Source organism: Nyctibius grandis, chromosome 1, assembly GCF_013368605.1.
Source record: "Nyctibius grandis isolate bNycGra1 chromosome 1, bNycGra1.pri, whole genome shotgun sequence".
NCBI lineage: Eukaryota > Metazoa > Chordata > Aves > Nyctibiiformes > Nyctibiidae > Nyctibius > Nyctibius grandis.
The window spans coordinates 45,569,970-45,589,105 of NC_090658.1; the positions used below are offsets into that span (position 1 = coordinate 45,569,970).

General features: G+C 42.1%; 1 protein-coding gene across 1 annotated transcript in view; it reads left to right on the top strand.

Moving 5' to 3' along the window:
- PCNX2 (pecanex 2) overlaps nt 1-19,136 on the top strand; it is a 175,552-nt gene that overhangs the window by 8,779 nt on the left and 147,637 nt on the right. Inside the window, exons 2-5 of the mRNA XM_068424968.1 lie at nt 2,644-2,849; nt 5,421-5,538; nt 7,832-7,868; nt 8,758-10,047. Of these exons, the coding sequence (XP_068281069.1) occupies nt 2,644-2,849; nt 5,421-5,538; nt 7,832-7,868; nt 8,758-10,047 (1,651 nt within the window). The remainder of the gene's footprint in view (nt 1-2,643; nt 2,850-5,420; nt 5,539-7,831; nt 7,869-8,757; nt 10,048-19,136) is intronic.

A 19,136-nucleotide genomic window follows, 5' to 3' on the forward strand; every position in this document is an offset into this window, starting at 1 on the left:
CCCAAGATTCAGAATATTGAGGATGCACTAGCCTTATTGTACACAGGCTTGGGACTGTGAGCATGCACGGCACATACGTGGGGGAAGCGCTGTGTATCTTGGGCAGATGGGCGGGGAGACTGCAGGCAGGCTTGGGGCACGTCTCTGGTAGGTCTGGTCACAAGGCAGGGATGAGGACACGCAGCACTCAGCATTTGCTAAAACTGGCCCTCTTTTCCACTTAGAAATCTAGGAGCTTCCTTTGATTCTCTCTTGTAGTGTGCTCTATGCGCCCATAGACTGCATTAGTGGATGTCTATTTTTGTTGTGTCCTCTTGATGTTATTCATATAATATTTATTAAGCTTTATGAATATCTTCGTTTAGACCTCACCTGGGGCTAAACAATAACAGTTTTTCTCTCACCCAATGTCCCTTCCCCAACTGAGGAAGGAAATCAGGAAAAAGAGGGAGACTCGTGGGTTAAAATTGAACAGATTTAATGAAATAAAGAAACCAATATAAATGATAACACAAAACACACAAAAGTACACTTAGCTACAGAGTTGCAGCAGTTTCCAGGAATACCAATTGTTGGCAGTGAGAAAAAGAGAGGCTAGAAGAGAGGAGAGCAGAAACAGCCCCACCTCTCCCCAGCCAGCCCTCCCTTTTATAGTGAACTTGATGTTAATGATATAGCATACACCTGTGGGCCAGCCTGGGTCAGCTGCCCTGGATTTAACTGCTAAGGGCCTTGATCACCATGACTGGCCACAAACTGAAACAAAATCCCAATGAAACAGGACAATGAACATTGCTTATAGAGCATTTCTTTTCTAGTGGCTCATTCTGAGCTGTTGCTTAATAATGAGTGGTTGGCCTGTGCTTTTTAGTGTATACTTTTTAGTTGTAGTCCTTGGAAAGTGAACAAATTTCTTTCAAACAAATTGTTACAGATACTTGGCTATCATTCTTCGTGAAACCAAGCAATTTTAAACTTGTGTTTTGCAAATGCATTAGTCATAAAACACAAATTCTTCAACCTCATCCACCAAACCTTATACCCTGAGAGCATGGCCTTGCAAACTGATTCTCTTTCTGGCCTGGATTTGCTAAATAACTGAAGGGTATGCTTAGTTTTGGTATATACATAGTACCACGAAGTATGCTTAAGAGACTAAGCCTCAACTTGTAGAAGGTAATGTCTTTCTCATTAGGGGTCATTAGTAGTACCTACATGCTAAATATCTTCTCTGCTTTTATGTAATATATTATTAGTATATGAATCAGAATAGTCGTAGAAAAGGCTTTGCCTGAAAATTTTCATGTGTACATCTTGGAAGTATGAAGTCTCACTAAACCACCGTCAGCAGCAGAATAGCAACCCAGTTGCTTGTAATAACACAGAAATGATTCAACATACTCATTTCAACATCAAGATAAATGCAGTGACTTGTTTTAGAGATGAATCAAGTGTGCCCTTTTCCTGTCCCTTCACCTGTGTGGTCAGTGTGGTTTATTTATGAATCTGAAAAGAATTCTAATCTTTTACATACAAGTGCTCCTTGACCTGCAATGCTGATACTTAAAATGATAGATTTAGGCCCAAAGTAAAAACCATTCTTAAAAATTAACTTCAGTAGGGTTTTAGCAAATCCTGAGCATTGCATATCTTCCTTTTTTTTTTTTTTTTCCCCCTCCTTGCTACAAATTGTGCAGGGAGATAGTAATGTTCTGTTTAAAAAACAAACACCTGAGAAGAGATTAAACTCATTGTGAGACTGCAACTGTGTGACAACAATACATAAGGGCGTTCCATGACTATAATGATAAAGGCTTTGGCCCTTCAATTATAACAAGAAGTGTCCATTGCTATGATTTGTACTTTACTGCAAGGAAGTATTTACGTATAAAAATGTTGTTAGTATATCATGTCTGTGAAAGATCTTTACAGACTATAGTTGAACTGTAATTAATTTTAATGACTAAGAAATATGGTGCTCATCACAGATCAGCAGACAGCTCACAGACAGCTGCAAATTAACAATTATGAACTTTAGAAAAAGAATTCAAAGAGGCTGCCTCTCCAAATGCATTTTATTCATTTGTTTTGACTAGTCCTGATTAATTATTTAAAATTCTTCAGCGGTAAAGATACTTGGGAACATGTCGTGAAGTGTTAGAAAAGGGAATCAAACTATACAGCATTTTACAGTTAAATCGTAATGGAGAAGGAGGGTAAGATGAAAGAATTTTTCCTATTTGTACATAACTAATGTTTCATCTTGTGTCTGTATTTTTATAAGTTCCTACTTTAGGGAAGGCTGCAGCTGCATTATCCTGGGAGTGCGGTATTTTAAGAGGCTTTACAATGTTTGTCAGTTGTGAGATTTTACTGATTTTGTTAAGAAATAAATAATATCTACAGCTAATAAAAAGAAGAATAAATCTTGTAAAATGGTTTGAAATTTGAATAAATCCTTAGACCTTTTTGGTGAGCAGAACTCAAGTATACTGTGTGAAGATGCACTACTTCTTGTGGTTGCAGAAGTCAGAAGAGGTATAAATAATAGACAATAGCGAGTTTGATAATTACTTTAAAATGTTAGTACCATCTTCTCAAAATGAACTGTTACAATTATGTCTTTATTATTTCTTTCTGTAGGCTTTTCCAGCAAATGCAGTTACGGTTTTTGTGTACTGCAGCTTGGTGACAGTGTTCTTCACAGTAATAAAGGTGATCAGTTACCGTCTGCACCTCATGTTTGATAAAGGCGAAGTAATTCAACAAAAGCTCTCAAGAAAAAATGGAAGGCAATGTAAAGATACAGAGATTCCAAAAGGAAACACAGTTCAACCCTCAAATAGTAGGTAAGGTTTTCATTGCACTTTGCTAGTACATTCTGTGAAACGGATGAGTTTGCCCCATGGTCCTGCATAGCAGAAATGCCTGTTGACTATAGGAAAACTGCTTAGAGTTGTGTAATGAATGGCACTTCTAAAAACCTGCTTAGTGCTTTCATTTTTGGTGACTGCTGCATGCTTGTGGTGAAGCAGGCAGAGCTGCACCTGATTCAGAGGGTGGGGCAGTATCTGGGCATGATGAAGGCAGAAGAAGGCAGTAGGAAGAGACGTGTCTGGAAGGTGCTGAAAGATTCTGGAGAAAACCTGGGAGAAGTTTTCTGGGGAAGCCTTAAATGCTTGCTTTCTCCTCTTCTTGCTGGGAAGAGGAGCGGAAGCGGCACGCACCTGTTGGCAAAGAAGATGCTTTAGTATCATGGCTTCAAAAGCCTGAGCTCATGTTGCGTTTGTGTGCTTATAGTAACTTCCCTCTCAGATCAAACCTAGATGCATAAGTTGCTTTTACCCCTTACATTTTATTGTGACTTCCTATGATGCTTCTGTGGTCTTGTTCATGAGGAAAGCTAGAACCGCTTTTATTTCTTAGGGGCATTTGGTAGGTATTTGCAGTGTCAATAAGGCTGCTTCCAGGTTAAGATGGTGTTAAAGATAAAAATAGTATTGGGCTGAAGACTAATACTGACATTTTCGAGATTTGTGTATAGGTAGGATATTCCACTGTACACTTTTTGGAATAAATGGAGACCTCTTGCTGGTTTTTCAAGCTTGAGTCATACAAACAAATGAAGCTGGCAAGTGGCTTCCAGTGTTTCCAAGTGTTACGACAGATGTGAAAAATGCTGAAATAAAGTACATCCAATAGTGATGGCAGCATAGAAATGTCCAAACAAAGCTTAAACCGAGTAGGTTTGTTACGACTACCAGTCAAGCTTCAACAGAGAGCTCTGTGTAAAAGAACTTACTTTGGGTATTTTTTGGTGCATTTGCAGTCACTACTGCTAGCTCTGTGCAAGCTAAGTAGTATCGAGATTGTTTGTGTACCTCTACGCCACAGCTCTTCTATGTCTTTACACATGCACATCTGTGCTACACTCCTGGCGGTGACATTGCTAGGAGTGTCAAGGTCTGCCTGCGTTGAGGCTCTTCTGAGGAATGCTTCTTATGTGTGTCACTAACCATACAAAGGTTTTTATTTTAGATTGGATGATGCCTTTCAGTCTCTATTCCTCTTTAGTTATCACCAGCCCACAAAGCTATTTCCTATTTACAGATGTCTGATACAGTTATTTAAGAGACTCATCAGTGCTTCTAGGCTGGCTCAAATTGAAACAGAACCTCAGTGTTTTCCTATTGACTAGCTTATGAAATGAATGCAAACTTTCATTATCCCGCCTTTGTTTTGGCTAGGAAGTAGAATCACTTAAAGCTTGCATGTTAAATCCCGTAACTGTTCCTCCTAGGAGGTCCTAGGCACAACAGTCCATTATTTAGTACTTATTCAGAAAATAAAGAACTTAGTATTTTGCCTAGATGGATGACGGAAGTTTTTAAACAGGCCCTAGTAGTTGGCAGGTTGGTTGAACAAGTTTTTGAAGCCAGTTAACTACAAAAAAAATTGTGGAAAGGTGACTGAGACCCCCAGGTAAATAATTTTATAGCTTATATACAGCTGTAGGGTTTTAAAAATAGCTTTGTGGGGAAAAAAAACAACCTCACAAACAAAAAAGCCCAAACCCTCACTTCTTGACATTTCACTATAGTGTTGATTTTTTTTTTTTTTTTTTTTCCAACTGAATTCTTGTTGTGTTATACCTGAGAAAGAGAACATGTGTTGGTTCTTATTAGTAAACCTTGTCCAAAAATGCTTGCTTATATCCATGGAAAAGCTAGTAGAAAATATGTGTTAAAAGAGTTAGTGGATAGTTAAATGCATCCACAAAGAAAGTGATGAACAAGTTGCCTTATAGCATATGAAATTAGTAATGGATATATGTTTGCTGTGGCTAAAAACAGAGACTTTATTCTGTGGTCTAATGATTATATTAATACACATTATGTATTGCATTTCAAATAGTTGTTTGATGGGAGGTTTGTAAATGAAGAGGCAGTTAGATAAGCAATATGTAACAAGGGTACAGTCAAAGGACATAAAAAGCAAAAATTGTGAAAGGAGTAGTGTTTGACTGTTATATGTCTAATGAGAAGCCCCGAGCAGCCTTTTGTGCCAATAAATCCGTGCACGTGTCAGGCAGGCTAAATGACATTATTACACACAGGGAGTTTGAAGAGATGTCATTGTATTTCTCATAGCAATGCTCTACTTCCTAAGACACCAGAATAATTGGGGTTTTTATTTATTTATTTTTAGCAAGTTTTTGTGGTGAGGAAGGAGGTGCAAAAAGGGGTTACAGTATTTTTCATCCCTGTGCTTTTAGCATTGGAGGGGAAAAACGTGCTGTCACTTCATTGTGCTCTGCTACTTCTTCCTGTTCTGTTATTATTCCTCAGCTTCTTCCCAAAACTCACTGTGACCCTCTGTGGTAAGAAGCATTGCTTTATTTTTCATTTGCTTCTTTTCAGCAATAACACCGGGGATAATGATGTCATCGGTGAGACCAACCAAAATGACTCTACCCAAACAATTCATGACAGTTCAAGGGCACAGGCTCTGCACTCTCAGAACTCACCTGGAGCAATGGTTAGTATGCAGTTTTCTGTCATAGTGTCTTCACTTCATGCGGTCCACAGCTTACCACACGGAGTTTTGTGCTGCAGGGTACTGATCACTTGAAGCATAGGTCTGCCCTGAGGAGGAAGGGTCGTTCTGTGGATCTACTAGGTATGCCACTGCTGTCAGCCAGCCTTGTCCTAAAGGTTTGGGTTTGCAAAGCTGAAACTGGTATACATAATTTTGCATTTCTTAGGAGGGGTCTGTCTGCTCTATAGATACCAAATGACCTTTGTAAATCTTGCCAAGAGTAACTAGTTTTTGTGGCTGCTTTGGGAGAAGGGAGAGGGTAATGCAATCAGGGCAGCCTCTCGTTGCCTCAGAAGGAATCTGCTCCTGGAATATTAACAATTTGGCTTTGTGTAGCTAGATTTATGCTTATAGAATGAACCCAAGACATCTCTTGAGTATTTAAACAAAGTATAAAAAACATTATTTAAATCTAGGAGATATCTATATGAGGTTAAAAATACATGTATGTGCATTCCATGCTGTTGGCCACGCTTTCTAAATCAATAGTATATGAAGTGATGAAGGGGATGTATGTAGATGTTATTAAAAATAGGAAACAGAGTTGAAGAGTTAAGTATTCAAAAAATTAAGAAACAGAATAAAGCTGTCTGTGTAATCTTAACCTACTCCCCATGTATACTGTGATAAAATCTTTAATTATGTGATCCCATGCTATTTTTTCTACAGGACTCCTGCCTCAGTCAATGCAGAGGATGGTTAGTGATCTCTGAATAAGTAGCTATTTGATACTTCATTCTGTCTTCATATCCTTCTACTCCCACCATGTGTCCCTATTTACTGCAAACTATTCAAATTGTGGTCTGAATCAGAATTACTTCCTCATTTCCTGGAGTGTTTTTACCTTTTTGTAGCATCTGTATGATTCACAGACATTGATAGTTTTCTTTTATGAAGTAAAATATTTTTCACCTTGTTTCTGTCCTAGTCCCCAGTATTCTGGTATTTGTCCATTCTACAAACCCATTTCTCCTTGGGATCTGGTTCAAATCTCCCACTTCCAAACATGTAGGTTGGGTCTTGTCAAACCTAGTCTCCCATTCTTGCTGCCAGGACACCACCATGAAATTTTAGGAGATAATTATTTTCTCTTGTTTTTGGTGCCCTGTCAGCCAAGAAGAGAGCCACATTCATTTTTCCTGATAACTTTTTTTTTTTTTCTAGTTATGCTCTTAGGCTGTTGAATTTAGACTCCCGAAGTATTCTTCTGGAGTATTGTGTTTAGTTTTGAGTTCCCCACTGAGTTCTCAGACATTCACCTGCTGATGAGAATCCAGCAGAGGCCACCAAGGTGATTGAGGAATGAGGTACATGGTGTATGAGGACAGGCAGATGGGATGTTTTAGCCTTTGTAAGGCTAAAACCTTTTGTAAGACTAGAAGAGCAGCTTACTGTTGTCTTCAGCTTCCTAAGGGAAAGGTACGGAGAGGATTGAGCACACTCTTCTCAGAGGCCCAGTGACAGGATAACACAGTGGCTGCAACTTGCAGCCATGGAAAACTGCAATTCGATTTAAAGTTTCTTTTGTGTGGTGGTGGTTTGTTTTTTTTTTTTTTTTTGGTTGGTTGTTTTTCCCCCCCTACCAAGAGGGTGGTCAAATACTGGAAGAGAGGTTGTCCAGAGGTTGTGAAATCTCCATCTTTTGGAGATATTCAAAGCTCTGTTGGAGATGGCCCCGAGCAACCTGCTCTAACTGTACCTGCTTTGAGTGTGTGTGTATGGCGGAGGGGATTTTGGGTCTGAATGACCTTCGAAGCTTCCTTGCAATCTAAATGATTCTGTGGTAATTTAATGGCTCTATCCTCTAGTTTTCCATTGAGAAATTGTTACCAAGTACTGGAGACCAAACTTTTCACTTTAATGCTTTGGAAACTCATAGCTGAAAAAGTGGAACAGATGAACACATTCTATTCCTTAATGATTAAAAAAATATGTATATCTGGATTAGACACTGCAAAATGTTTTTTTAAAAAAAATCTTAGATCCCCCGCCCCCCGCAAACAGCACACACAATTGCAATGACACAGTTTGGAGCATGACTGTTCTATACCCATCTGCCTCACCCACCCCTTGCATTTTATGCAAGGTACATGTCCAGATTTCAGTGATGTTAAGCAACTTACCAGTGCTGTAATTAACCTTTGATTAGATAGCTATTGCATTGATAGATGTTTTTTCCAATAGAATTTAATAAATGCCCGTGCTAATTTTGTGTGTTTCTTTTTATTTTTAGGAGCTGTCAACACGGGAAACTATTGAAGATCTCAGAGGTATCTTAAAGGCTTTATAAATCCCTTTAAACCTTTGTTTAATCATTGCTTGCCACAAAAAAAAAGTGGCACAGAGGATCCCATGGCAGGTTCTGTTGTGTCTTGTGTTAGGAGTTGAATGGAAAAGCTCAAGAGAACAAAATCTCAAGGGAATTCTAACAGACTAACCCTTCTCAGCTGTCAGCCAAGCTATTTGGGATGCAACCTTTTGGTGAGCATGCAAATAGCTCTCCCAGTTTTGACACAAGGAGATGAAAGGGCCTTCCCCCACATTCCTGGGAAGCTCTGTGCCTCTGTAAAGCATTAAACCAGGAAGCCAATGCTCAGATCGCATCTTAAAGCCCTTAATCATCTTCTGACTGTAGACTCCTGTTGCAATTGTTGACCTTTAGCTCTGTAGTGTATTCTCCAGCACACTTTGCTCTGCCTACAGTTCCAGTGCTTGAGATATCTTAATATATTTTAGGTTTATCTCCTTTTTGTTAAGGTTGATCACCATATCCTATGGGACCATTTAGGAACTGCACAAAGTGGTGTAACAAACTTCTGCTGCACTGGCTTATTCTTTCTTTCATACCTCCCTAAGTGGGGATAATTCTGTAAAACATTTTAGTTTTGATATTAGCTGTTTCTTGAGCTATTTTGATTATTTAAATTAAATAGACATGCTGCTACACCTGTCCTGACGTGGAAGAATTCCAGCTTGCTTCTATAGTATTTCACATGTAGCTAACAAAAAAGATCCTTGCTTAGGAACTGTTTTAATCAGCTACGCCATCGGTGCTTCCTTTGCTCTGTTCTAGATCAGATTTTGCTAGCTAAAGGTCATACTTCAATAATGCACAGTGTTCATGTTTGTGAGACCTAACTCCCATATGTTTTTTATTAGGTGTTATGGTATTAGAAGACCAGACTGCACCACCAGTTTCATCTACCTCTCCCTGTATCAAAGCAGATATATTACCTGTTTCTACAGCCTCTGCTTCAGGTGCCACCACATCAGCAATACTGACAACACCAGCTGCTATGGAAACACTTTCTGGTAATGTAATAAATGAAACAGAAGGGAATGGACAGCCATATGGACAGCATGGGTCCCAGGATATTCTTGTGGGCAGAGATGTCGCTAAACACTTCTCCAATATTTCTTCATCGCAAGGTGATATTTTAAGGACTGGAGTTTCTTCAGAGCCATGGGACAGTGAAAATTCAGTTATTTCAGATCATTTGAGTAATCCTAAAAGCTACAAAAGAGAGAAATTGCCAGATGGATCACCACAGACAGGTTTTACCAGTAACTGCCCACAGTGCAATGCCATTGCAACCAAAGATCCTGAGCATGTGGAAAGTTCTTGCAATGCCGATATTACCTGTGAGGACTTTGATTGTTCGGACAGTGAGACTGCTGTTGCAATTGTGGACAACTCTCTTCCTGGAGACCAGCTATGTGAGCCCATTAAAATTGTCATCACAATGAGTACTACACCAAACACCACCCTCAGTGACCTAGCGGGCTCTGTCCACCTACAGGCTCTGGGAACTGAGAGAAGGGGCTCAGCCCTCGAGTCTGGTATAGTTACAGCAGGTTGGCCAAGTCAGCAAACTAATGAACAGCTCAGAATCCCTGTTATCACTTTTGACCTGTCTGATGACAGTAAAGGTAAGGCTTGCCCAGAAGTTAGTGAAAGCGAAAGAACTCCAGAAATGTTAAAGGCAGAGCTGTCGTCCAACCAATGCTCTGGCTATGAATCGGGTGAGGCAGTAAAGGAACACAGCAACCCAGAAAATACTCCTTTAGAAACTAACACTTGGTCAGATCCAAATCGGGAGAATGCTTCTGAAAATGTCCAGACCATGGATTTAACTTCTAAGGAAGACCTGCAGAACCTAGACCCGCAGTCCTGTAGAACTGCTCATGAAAAGAGGCACATGCGGGTCCTGAGCGTAGACAGTGGGACAGATGTGCTTTTAAGTAAGAATTTCATGGAGGTATCTGACAAAGAAAAGACCTTACCAACTTCTAAATCAGATCTAGAAGCTAAAGAAGGACAGGTGCCAAATGAATCTAACTTTCTAGAGTTTGTCTCCCTCCTGGAATCCATTAATACCTCAAAAATGAAGGCGTCTAATCAATCCACTGTCAAAACAGAGACTACCAAGGAAAATGGCATTGTTGGAGGTATGATGCATGGTTTACAACTCTCTTTGGAATAGGGAAGTTGTGACTGGTCACATTATTTACAGCAGCTTATCCTGAGATCTGCAGTAGGGCAAATTCCCAGAGGAGAGCTGGTTTGGCTAATAGGGCCAGGGAAGGGCTGGGCTTGGTGGGACAAGGTGATTTAGTAAAAGTGTGGTAGTGTCAGCTGCAGTTCTTTGAATATTTTTATTTTCTTAAACATTTTCCTTTGGAAAACCTAGTGCTAACCTCAGTAGATGTCTGGTGGGTATCTAGTATTTTGTACTAGAATAGCATGCATGTGGCAGGCCTGGATTGTTGGAATACTAAAAATATCTTACAAAAATGTGTATATGCTGCTTGTTGGGTAGGGTGCTGAGTCTCTGCCAGTGCTCAAGGTGAGTTGGATCGCTCTAAGAGATCGGCCAGTGCAGGTGAGGGGAGACGAGGAACAGCAGCCTGCAGGGACATGTGAGCAGGGCGTGTGGGAAGCAGCAAACAGTGGTTGGTTCCCTCCCGGCCAGAGAGAAGAACATGGTCACAACACAGCCAAGAGCCACAATGAAGAAAAATGTGGGAACTCAGACCGAGCTCCTGCACAAACATGCAGCTGTGCAGGTCTCTGGCTGTGGCGAGTGCCTGAGCCTGGCACTCGAACTAGAGGGAGTCAGAGACACCGCTTGTGTGCGGTGTGATCAAGTAAATGACCTGCTCAGGCAGGTGGTTGAACTGAGAGAGGAGGTAGAAAGATTGAGAAGGATCAGAGAGTGTGAAAGTGAGATAGATTGGTGGAGCCACACTCTGAGGCAAAAGCAGCAGGAAGAGACTCTATAAGAAGTGGAGAACCCCCTCCCCTCCTGTCACCAGGCCAAAGGTGGGGACATAAGGGACAAGGGGGAATGGAGAGAGGTCCCTCCTCGGAGAGGCAAGAGAAAACCTTCTCGGCCCCCCTCACCTTCCCAGTTGCCATTGTACAATAGGTATGGGGCTTTGGGACTTGACGGCCAGGTGAATGAAGATGGAGATAAGGATCCATCCAGTGAGTTACCCATGGCTTGTCACTCATCCCCACATCTTTTGACTTCTTCAACTAACAAGAAAAGGAGGGTAATTGTAGTAGGTGACTCTCTTCTGAGGGGAGCAGAGGGGCCCATTTGTCGACCAGACCCATCCCCCAGGGGAGTCTGCTTCTTCCCTGGGGCTCAGGTTAGAGATGTTAAAAGGAAGCTCACTGCTCTGGTGCAGCCCTCTGATTATTACCTTTTGTTAGTTATCCAGGTCGGTAATGATGAGGTTGTAGAGAGAAGTCTAAAGGCAATCAAAAAGGACTTCAAGGCACTGGAGCAACTAGTTGAAGGGTCGGGTGTGCAGGTGGTGTTTTCATCAGTATCTCAGGTGGTAGGGAAAAACACTGAAAGAGGGTGGAAAACACACCTGATTAACACATGGCTCAGAGACTGGTGCCACTGTCGGAATTTTGGGTTCTTTGATCATGGGGAAGTTTATATGGCACCTGGTCTGCTGGTGACAGATGGAGTACATCTGTCTCAAAAGGGAAAAAGGATCCTCGCACAGGAGTTGGTGGGCCTCGTTGAAAGGGCTTTAAACTAGGCTCGAAGGGGTAAGGGGATAAAACCAGGCTCACTGGAGATGAGCCTAAGGACAGCCTTCAGAATACTGTCCTGCTCGAGGTGGATAATGGTGGTACATGGGGCAATAATAACACAGGGCTCACTAATAAGTTAGTAACCAAGGAAGTGGCCAGGAATGGTCAGATAGCAAGAGTGAAAACTGGTGGCTTAACTCCCTCTCTGAAGTGCTTATATACCAATGCACGGAGTATGGGAAATAAACAGGAGAAGTTGGGAGATCTGCCTTAGATTGCATGACTATGATATAGTTGTAATCACTGAAACATGGTGGGACAGCTCCCATGACTGGAATGTTGTCATGGATGGCTACGTACTATTTAGGAAAGACAGACCAACAAGGCGAGGCCGTGGTGTTGCTCTTCATGTGCGAGAGCAACTGAATACACACACACGGAAACTGAATACACACAAGTCCATGGGCCCCAATGAGATACACCCAAGAGTGTTGAGAGAACTGGCTGATGTTGTTGCTCTACTGCTCTCCATCATTTTCGCAAGATTGTGGCAAACAGGAGAGGTGCCTGAGGACTGGAGGAAAGCCAATGTCACTCCAGTCTTCAAAAAAGGCAAGAAGGAAGATCCAGCAAACTACAGACCAGTCAGCTTCACCTCCATCCCTGGAAAAATGATGGAGTGGATCATTCTGGAGGTCATCTCTAAGCACATGGAAGAGAAGAAGGTTATCAGGAGTAGTCAGCATGGCTTTACCAAGGGTAAATCATGCTTGACTAACCTGATCGCGTTCTATGATGTCATGACTGAATGGGTAGATACAGGGAGACCAGTGGATGTAGTCTACCTTGACCTTAGCAAGGCGTTTGACACCGTTTCCCATGACATCCTTGTGAGCAAACTCGGGAAGTGTGAGGTAGAACAGACAGTGAGATGCATTAAGAACTGGCTACACAATAGAGCCCAAAGAGTGGTAATCAATGGTGCCAAGTCCAGCTGGAGACCCGTAACTAGTGGAGTCCCCCAAGGATCAGTGCTGGGTCCAGTCCTGTTCAACATCTTCATCAACGACCTTGATGAAGGGACAGAGTGTCTTCTCAGCAAGTTTGTTGATGATACGAAGCTGGGAGGTTTGGCTGATACACCTGAAGGCTGTGCGGCCATTCAGCATGATTTGGACAGACTGGAGAGCTGGGCAAAGAGGAACCTAATGAGGTTCAACCAGAATAAGTGCAGAGTCCTGCACCTGGGAAGGAGTAATAAAATGCACTAGTACAGGCTAGGAGGCGATCTGCTGGAGAGCAGCTCTGTGGAGAAGGACCTTGGAGTCCTGGTGGACAACAAGTTATCCATGGGACAGCAATGTGCCCTTGTGGCCAAGAAGGCCAATGGTATCTTGGGGTGCATTAAGAAGAATGTGTCCAGCAGATTGAGGGAGGTCCTCCTCTGCCTCTACTCTACCCTGGTGAGACCTCACCTGGAGTATTGCATTCAGTTCTGAGCTCCCCAGTTCAAGAGGGACAGAGATCTACTGGAGAGAGTCCAACAGAGGGCTATGAGGATGATTAAGGGACTGGAACACCTGCCTTATGAGGAAAGGTTGAGAGACCTGGGGCTTTTTAGTCTGGAGAAGAGAAGACTGAGAGGGGATCCGATTAATGTGTATAAATATATGAGGGCTGGGTGTCAAGAGGAAAGGTTCAACCTCTTTTTACTTGTGCCCTGCGAGAGGACAAGGGGCAATGGATGCAAGCTAGAGCACAGGAAGTTCAACCTCAACATGAGGAAGAACTTCTTTACCGTAAGGTTTACAGAGCACTGGAACAAGCTCCCCAGAGAGTTTGTGGAGTCTCCTTCTCTGGAGACTTTCAAGACCCATCTGGATGCGTTCCTGTGTAACCTACCCTAGATTGCCCCTGCTCTGGCAGGGGGGTTGGACTAGATGATCTCCAGAGGTCCCTTCCAACCCCTAACGTTCTATGATTGTATAGCATTATACCTGCCCTTGCCCATCTTAACAGCTGCACGTTGAAGAGTTGTCTGTGTGTGCCTGTAAGTATGTAGAAAGCTGGAATTGTCACTGGTGATGGTTCAACTTTTTCAATGAAAGCCCCCAGTATTTTAATGAAAAATGGTATCTCCCCATGCAAGTTCTCATTTAATCAAAAGGGCTTTTATTTAAAACAAAAAATCAGTTAATTTAAAAACCTGTGTACAATCCAATTTATAGCTTTTATATAGAAATACCTGTTTTTAATCAGCATTCTCATTGCTGCCACCAAACTCTGTGGTGTTTTTCTGTTAGGAAGGAATATTATTTGTAGTGTCTTTAGCAGCTCTCTAGACAAAACTAGGAAAACTGTTTTGGGAGGAGGCAAGAGAGGGTGCAATGAAGGTGGGTGCAATCTCAGGGTACTTGCTAAGTGATCGGTGCAGTCGGTTTAGAAGATCTGGCCCAAAGTGAAATAAGACGACCCATATCTTCCCCTTCTCCAAGATGTTCTATTTACATTAGATTTATAATAAGCTGTTCTAAGACAGCCTAAGAGGATGCAGTCTCAGTACCTGTTTTGCATGGAAGGTAAGAAACTCAGTGGCGCTCAGCAGAACAGCTTGGCGCTCCTGTTTTACAGTGGTATCCCTGTCCATCAACAGGCTCTACAGAGTCTCTGTTCCCCCAGCTCATTCCTGCAAGAACCTTCCATTACATGAAAAAAGCACAACTGATTTCAAAGTTTGGCAGCTTTTTTTAAAAACAGATGTGAAATTTTTACTTTTACCTTGTTAAAAAAATTAAGTAGATTTATCTTCTTCATCTGTCGTTTTCCTGTAGATTCCAGTTACCTTTCACTCTTCCGAAGTCTTTCCTCTTATCTGTCCTATCCAATGAATTAGACCCTTATCTCATTCCGTCTTTCACTTGTTTCCATTTTTCCTTCCACTTTGTGTTTCTAGTTCAGTTTCTTTCTTTCCCTGTTCATCCCTTCTCAGTTTAGGCAGTCCCCTCCTGTTCAGCCTCCTTATTTTCCTTCCTCTTTGTATTGCTTCTCTCTCATCTTTCCCTCTGTTCTTCCTAGCGATCCACACTGTTGCTGTTCTAGTCTTTTCCACTCTCTTGAGCTCGCCTAAAGTCATTGCCTCCCCACGGCTTGCATTCACTGCTCCTGCACTGCTCCTCCACTCCATTCCCTAGTCAGATTTTGCTCCTCCTAGGCCTGGTGCCTTTCTTCTGGTCTAATCTTACCCATCTCTCCTGGCTTCTCAGACTGTTCTGCAGAGCAGTTTTGGCTGTGCTCTATCGAGGTTATCAGCGTGCCCGGCTGGCTTCAGTCTGTGCTCTGTGGTTTCCTGAGACGTGTGCTGAGCAAGCCCTACTTTCCACTGGAGCCTGCTCAGCTGATGCCCTGCTGAGCCCAGAGTCCCCCCAGATCCCTGGGGTGCAGGGGGTTGGGTGCAGGGTTTGCTCCCTGTTCAGCAGCACACAACAAAATGAGGGTCACACAACAAAATGAGGGTCACAGCAAGCAGATCGCGATATTTGCTACTCCTCAACCATAAAAAGGAGTATTTACACGATAATTTGACTTCTTTGTGATGTGACTTAGCTGGAAAAGAGAAATGGTAAAAATTTCAGAGGTAAGTTTAAATAAAAAAAAAAAAAAGAGTGCAGCTGATCTATAAAGGGCTTTCAGACAAGTACCTTCAGGTAATATGAATGGGGAAGATTGCTTGCATAAAGGAAAGCAACGAGTAATCAGAATAAATCAGACTCATTCCACAGTGACAAAAAAAAAAACAAACTCAAAACTATATTAATCTGTGTGTAGTTATTAGGCTTTAGATCTGGCAAACAAGATTATTCTTACTGGAATCCAAGATCCTGAGGAAACAGGAGAATTCTGCTCTTCCCTCAAATCAAGCTGTTATTTGAAGCGACCTGAACTCAATTTCCTACTTTCCTATTTTCTTAAGTCTGTGTCTTTGCGAGACAGTGAAGTTGAGCTGCATACACGTGTAATTAAGCGGCCCCGCTCATTTCCAGCGTGGGCCCAGCAAGTGTCACCCTGGGAAAGGAGTGGGGCTAGAAAGAGGGGTGCCCCGCTGGAGCAGGATGGCGGCTGTGGCTCCTGCTGCTGCGAGGTGGCTCCTGCACCTTGAACCGGCGCTGTGGGAAAAAGGAGATTCAATCTGAACTCTTTAAGCTAGGGAGAGGTAGTTCAAAGGCAGTTATTTTTAAGAGCAAGTAGGCTTTGTTTTCTAGCCTAGTCAGAACGTGCTGTTTGCTAAAATAAATTACTGTCATTACTGGCAGCTTCCCCACAGTAAGACTGGATTTTAGCAATGAGAAAGCCTCTAATTTGTTTACAGCCTAGCAATTACAAATATGCTTTAACAAAATATCATCTTAGAACAGATCTGAATAAACATTATTCCCACATTAAAGTGATTTTTTTTTTAAAAAAAAAGCATGTGTGTGGGGAATACAGAGCAAGTCAAGCTATGCACCAGTTGTTTTGAGGGAGGAGGTTGGTTGTGTTTGGTTTTTTGTTATTTTAACCTTGCAAACCACCTAATTGGCGAAAGCTAATAATAAATGCCTGGTCCAAATGAGCATGAAATGCACCCCACAAAGGTGTTTATTAGGCAGTGTGGGAAACCTGGCAAATTCCTGGAAAGCTGTATATTCAGAGCTGTGTGTAAGAAAGCTGACATTTTGCATAGTTTGGAGAAGGTTGGGAAATGTGCTAATTAGAACAGGCTTGCAAGTGAGTGAATGTCACGGATCGGTCTTTGTTACAAGTGCTGCCTCCCAGAACTTGTGAGTTCTGTCGAAACAGAAGACAGATCTTTCTGACCATGTAAGCCTTCACCAGCAGACAGCTCAGTAAAATGCAGTACAAGAAGATTAAAGCCTTGCTTTATGCTACCAAGGATGCCAGATTTAATGTGTTAAAATACAGGACATAAAAAAAGCGGTCTAAGATCTGTTCTGTTGCCGCCCCACCTCTTCTAGATCGTGAGAAAGTACCACTGACACTGCTGCTAAAAATGACTTTCAGGCCAGTGTCCTTTCAGTTTTGAATCAAACCTTCACCACCCATGTAATGAACGCCTATCGAAGGGCAACTGCAAATTTTCTTCAGTTTTTGAGAAGCATAAGGAAGGCTGGGTTTATTGGCTGCTTTGGGTCCCTCTGACACCTCTGGAGCTGAGTAAGAGCAGCTGTGCATCAGACTTAATGCAGGGCAAAAACTCATGTGTGTCCCCTCTGGCACAGCTGACTTGTGATCTAGGACAGGCAATGTTATCACCCAGGGAGCAAAGCCCGCTGTGGGAGTGGTGGGGATCGGCGCAGGAGAACCTAAACCAGGACTGCGTGGCCTGAATTTGGATGTTTTGCAGGCTTTTTTTAGAAAAGGTACTCATCATTCTGGGCAGTGCACAAACCACAACCTCCAGTGAGTTCTTCTGGATCCCAAGCAATTACCCTTCTCCTATAAAAGAAACTAAAATGTACTCCTGTGGATATTTTTAGACTATTCAGGTTTTTTTCCCCTGCATGTGAGAAAGAGGGCTATCGCCTGCCATGTAATCATGGGGAGGAGGGATCTTGTGCATTGAGTCACTAGCCCAAATGACAGCTGTGGTGGGAGGCGACAGCAGGGGAGTGTGCTGGCAGGCAGGTAGCACCTGGAACACAAAGCTCTGCCAGGTGCTTTATCTTCTCTTGGAGCAGTTGTGGACCATCTCTGACCCTCATGCCAGAGAGGGACCATGTGGCATTTGATGCCCTCTTTGGATGGGGAGGAAATGGCGTGCAGAACTCAGTTCTTTAAATTTGGTACTTGATGTGTAATGCTTGATGGGTTGGGATTTTAAAATTTCTGTCTTCAAATCAAAGAGATAATAGTATGTTTGATGACAAGGCTGAAACCTGTAAAGAAATTATGAGGTTATTTCAGAGGTCTGTATTCTGACATAATTGTTAGGTATAATGATTAGACTACTTACCTGAGACCTCAAAAACCTTGATATTGTTCCCAGCTGCTGTCTTAGGAGATTGTTTTGAGCAAGTCACTTCTGTGCTTAACTCTTCCTGTCCTGCAACAGGTACAGTGCGTGTTGCTAGTTTTTCCTATCACTTCAGGATTAATGTGGTAATCCTGATTCACGGATAATCCCATGTGCTTCTTCAGTGCCTATGTTGAATTTTTATAGCAATTCTTGGACTGCGTCAGGTTCCCTGGGCACTCCCGTTGTTTGGTGGGTGACCAGCTGTAATGTCAGATTTTTCTTTTAATGTATTTGTGGCATAATAGGCAAGTTTGGGTTGAGAATAAAGTACATAAAATAGATGTTTCTGCTGAAGCAGTCAGTGAAGAAAGGGTTGGGAATGTCCTTGGGATATATTCTCCAGAGATATGAATGGGACAGTTCACAACTTGTAGAGCTTTTGTTTCATGGTGGTACTAACGAGAGCATAGAGCGATTTGAAATCAATTATCTCTGCGGCCGAACAGGCAACAAATATATTTTAAAGTGAAAATTTCTATTTTGGAGCGTAGCATTGTGGAAGGAAGTAGATTCTGTAGCAGAGCAATTAATGAACAGAAGAGACTCAGGCTTAATTAGCTTAATTCTGCTTGACCAGATTTCAAACCAGATGGCATTTGAGATCATGACAACAGTGGCATTTTAACTTACAGGAGTGAGTTGTGGAGATTGGGATAGGGATATACAAGTTAAAGACGAGGAAAAACATCTGGGAGACTCTGGAGAGAGGGCACAAAATAGTACAAATATTTTGGAGAAGGGTTACAGAGCAGTAAAATTTAATTCTAATTACCTAATAATAAGGCAACTTTAAGGTTGAGATACACTGACAGTTGGTTATTGCGATTACTATATGTACAAAGGCTGCTCTATTTCAACTGTAAAACTTTTCAGCCTTCTCCCAGTGTGGACCAAAGGCTTGTCTACAAAGATGATTTGGGATACCTCAAATCTGTTCCACAAATGAAAAAGGTACATGGAAAAGGAAGTTTTGTTATTGTAACTGCACTTAAATTAGGAGCTCATTTGTCAGTGTTGGGATGTTATATTTTTAAGTAATGTTGCTATGCTGTTGCAACTCTTCAGTATAGATAAAAATGTTTACAGGAAGTATCTTATACCCATATGGGACATATAAGAAAAGTTTATCTTGGTAAGGATTTTACCAGGATAACTAAAGGATGTGTCTTTTGCTCAACCAAAACACGAAAATGGTGTACAGACCAAAACTTGGTTGTTTGTGCAGGACTCTTCTGAATCACCCTTCCCCAAGCCTGACTTAGCCATGAATCCTGATAGTTACGCCTCACGTATGAGTCATGTGGCATATAATTTCCAGATAAATTATGAAGTTCCTTGCAGATCCTGGGTTTGAGCTTGGGACTTCTGCGAGCCCAGCCATGTGTGTGCCAGAGATGTGTGGAGTGGTGG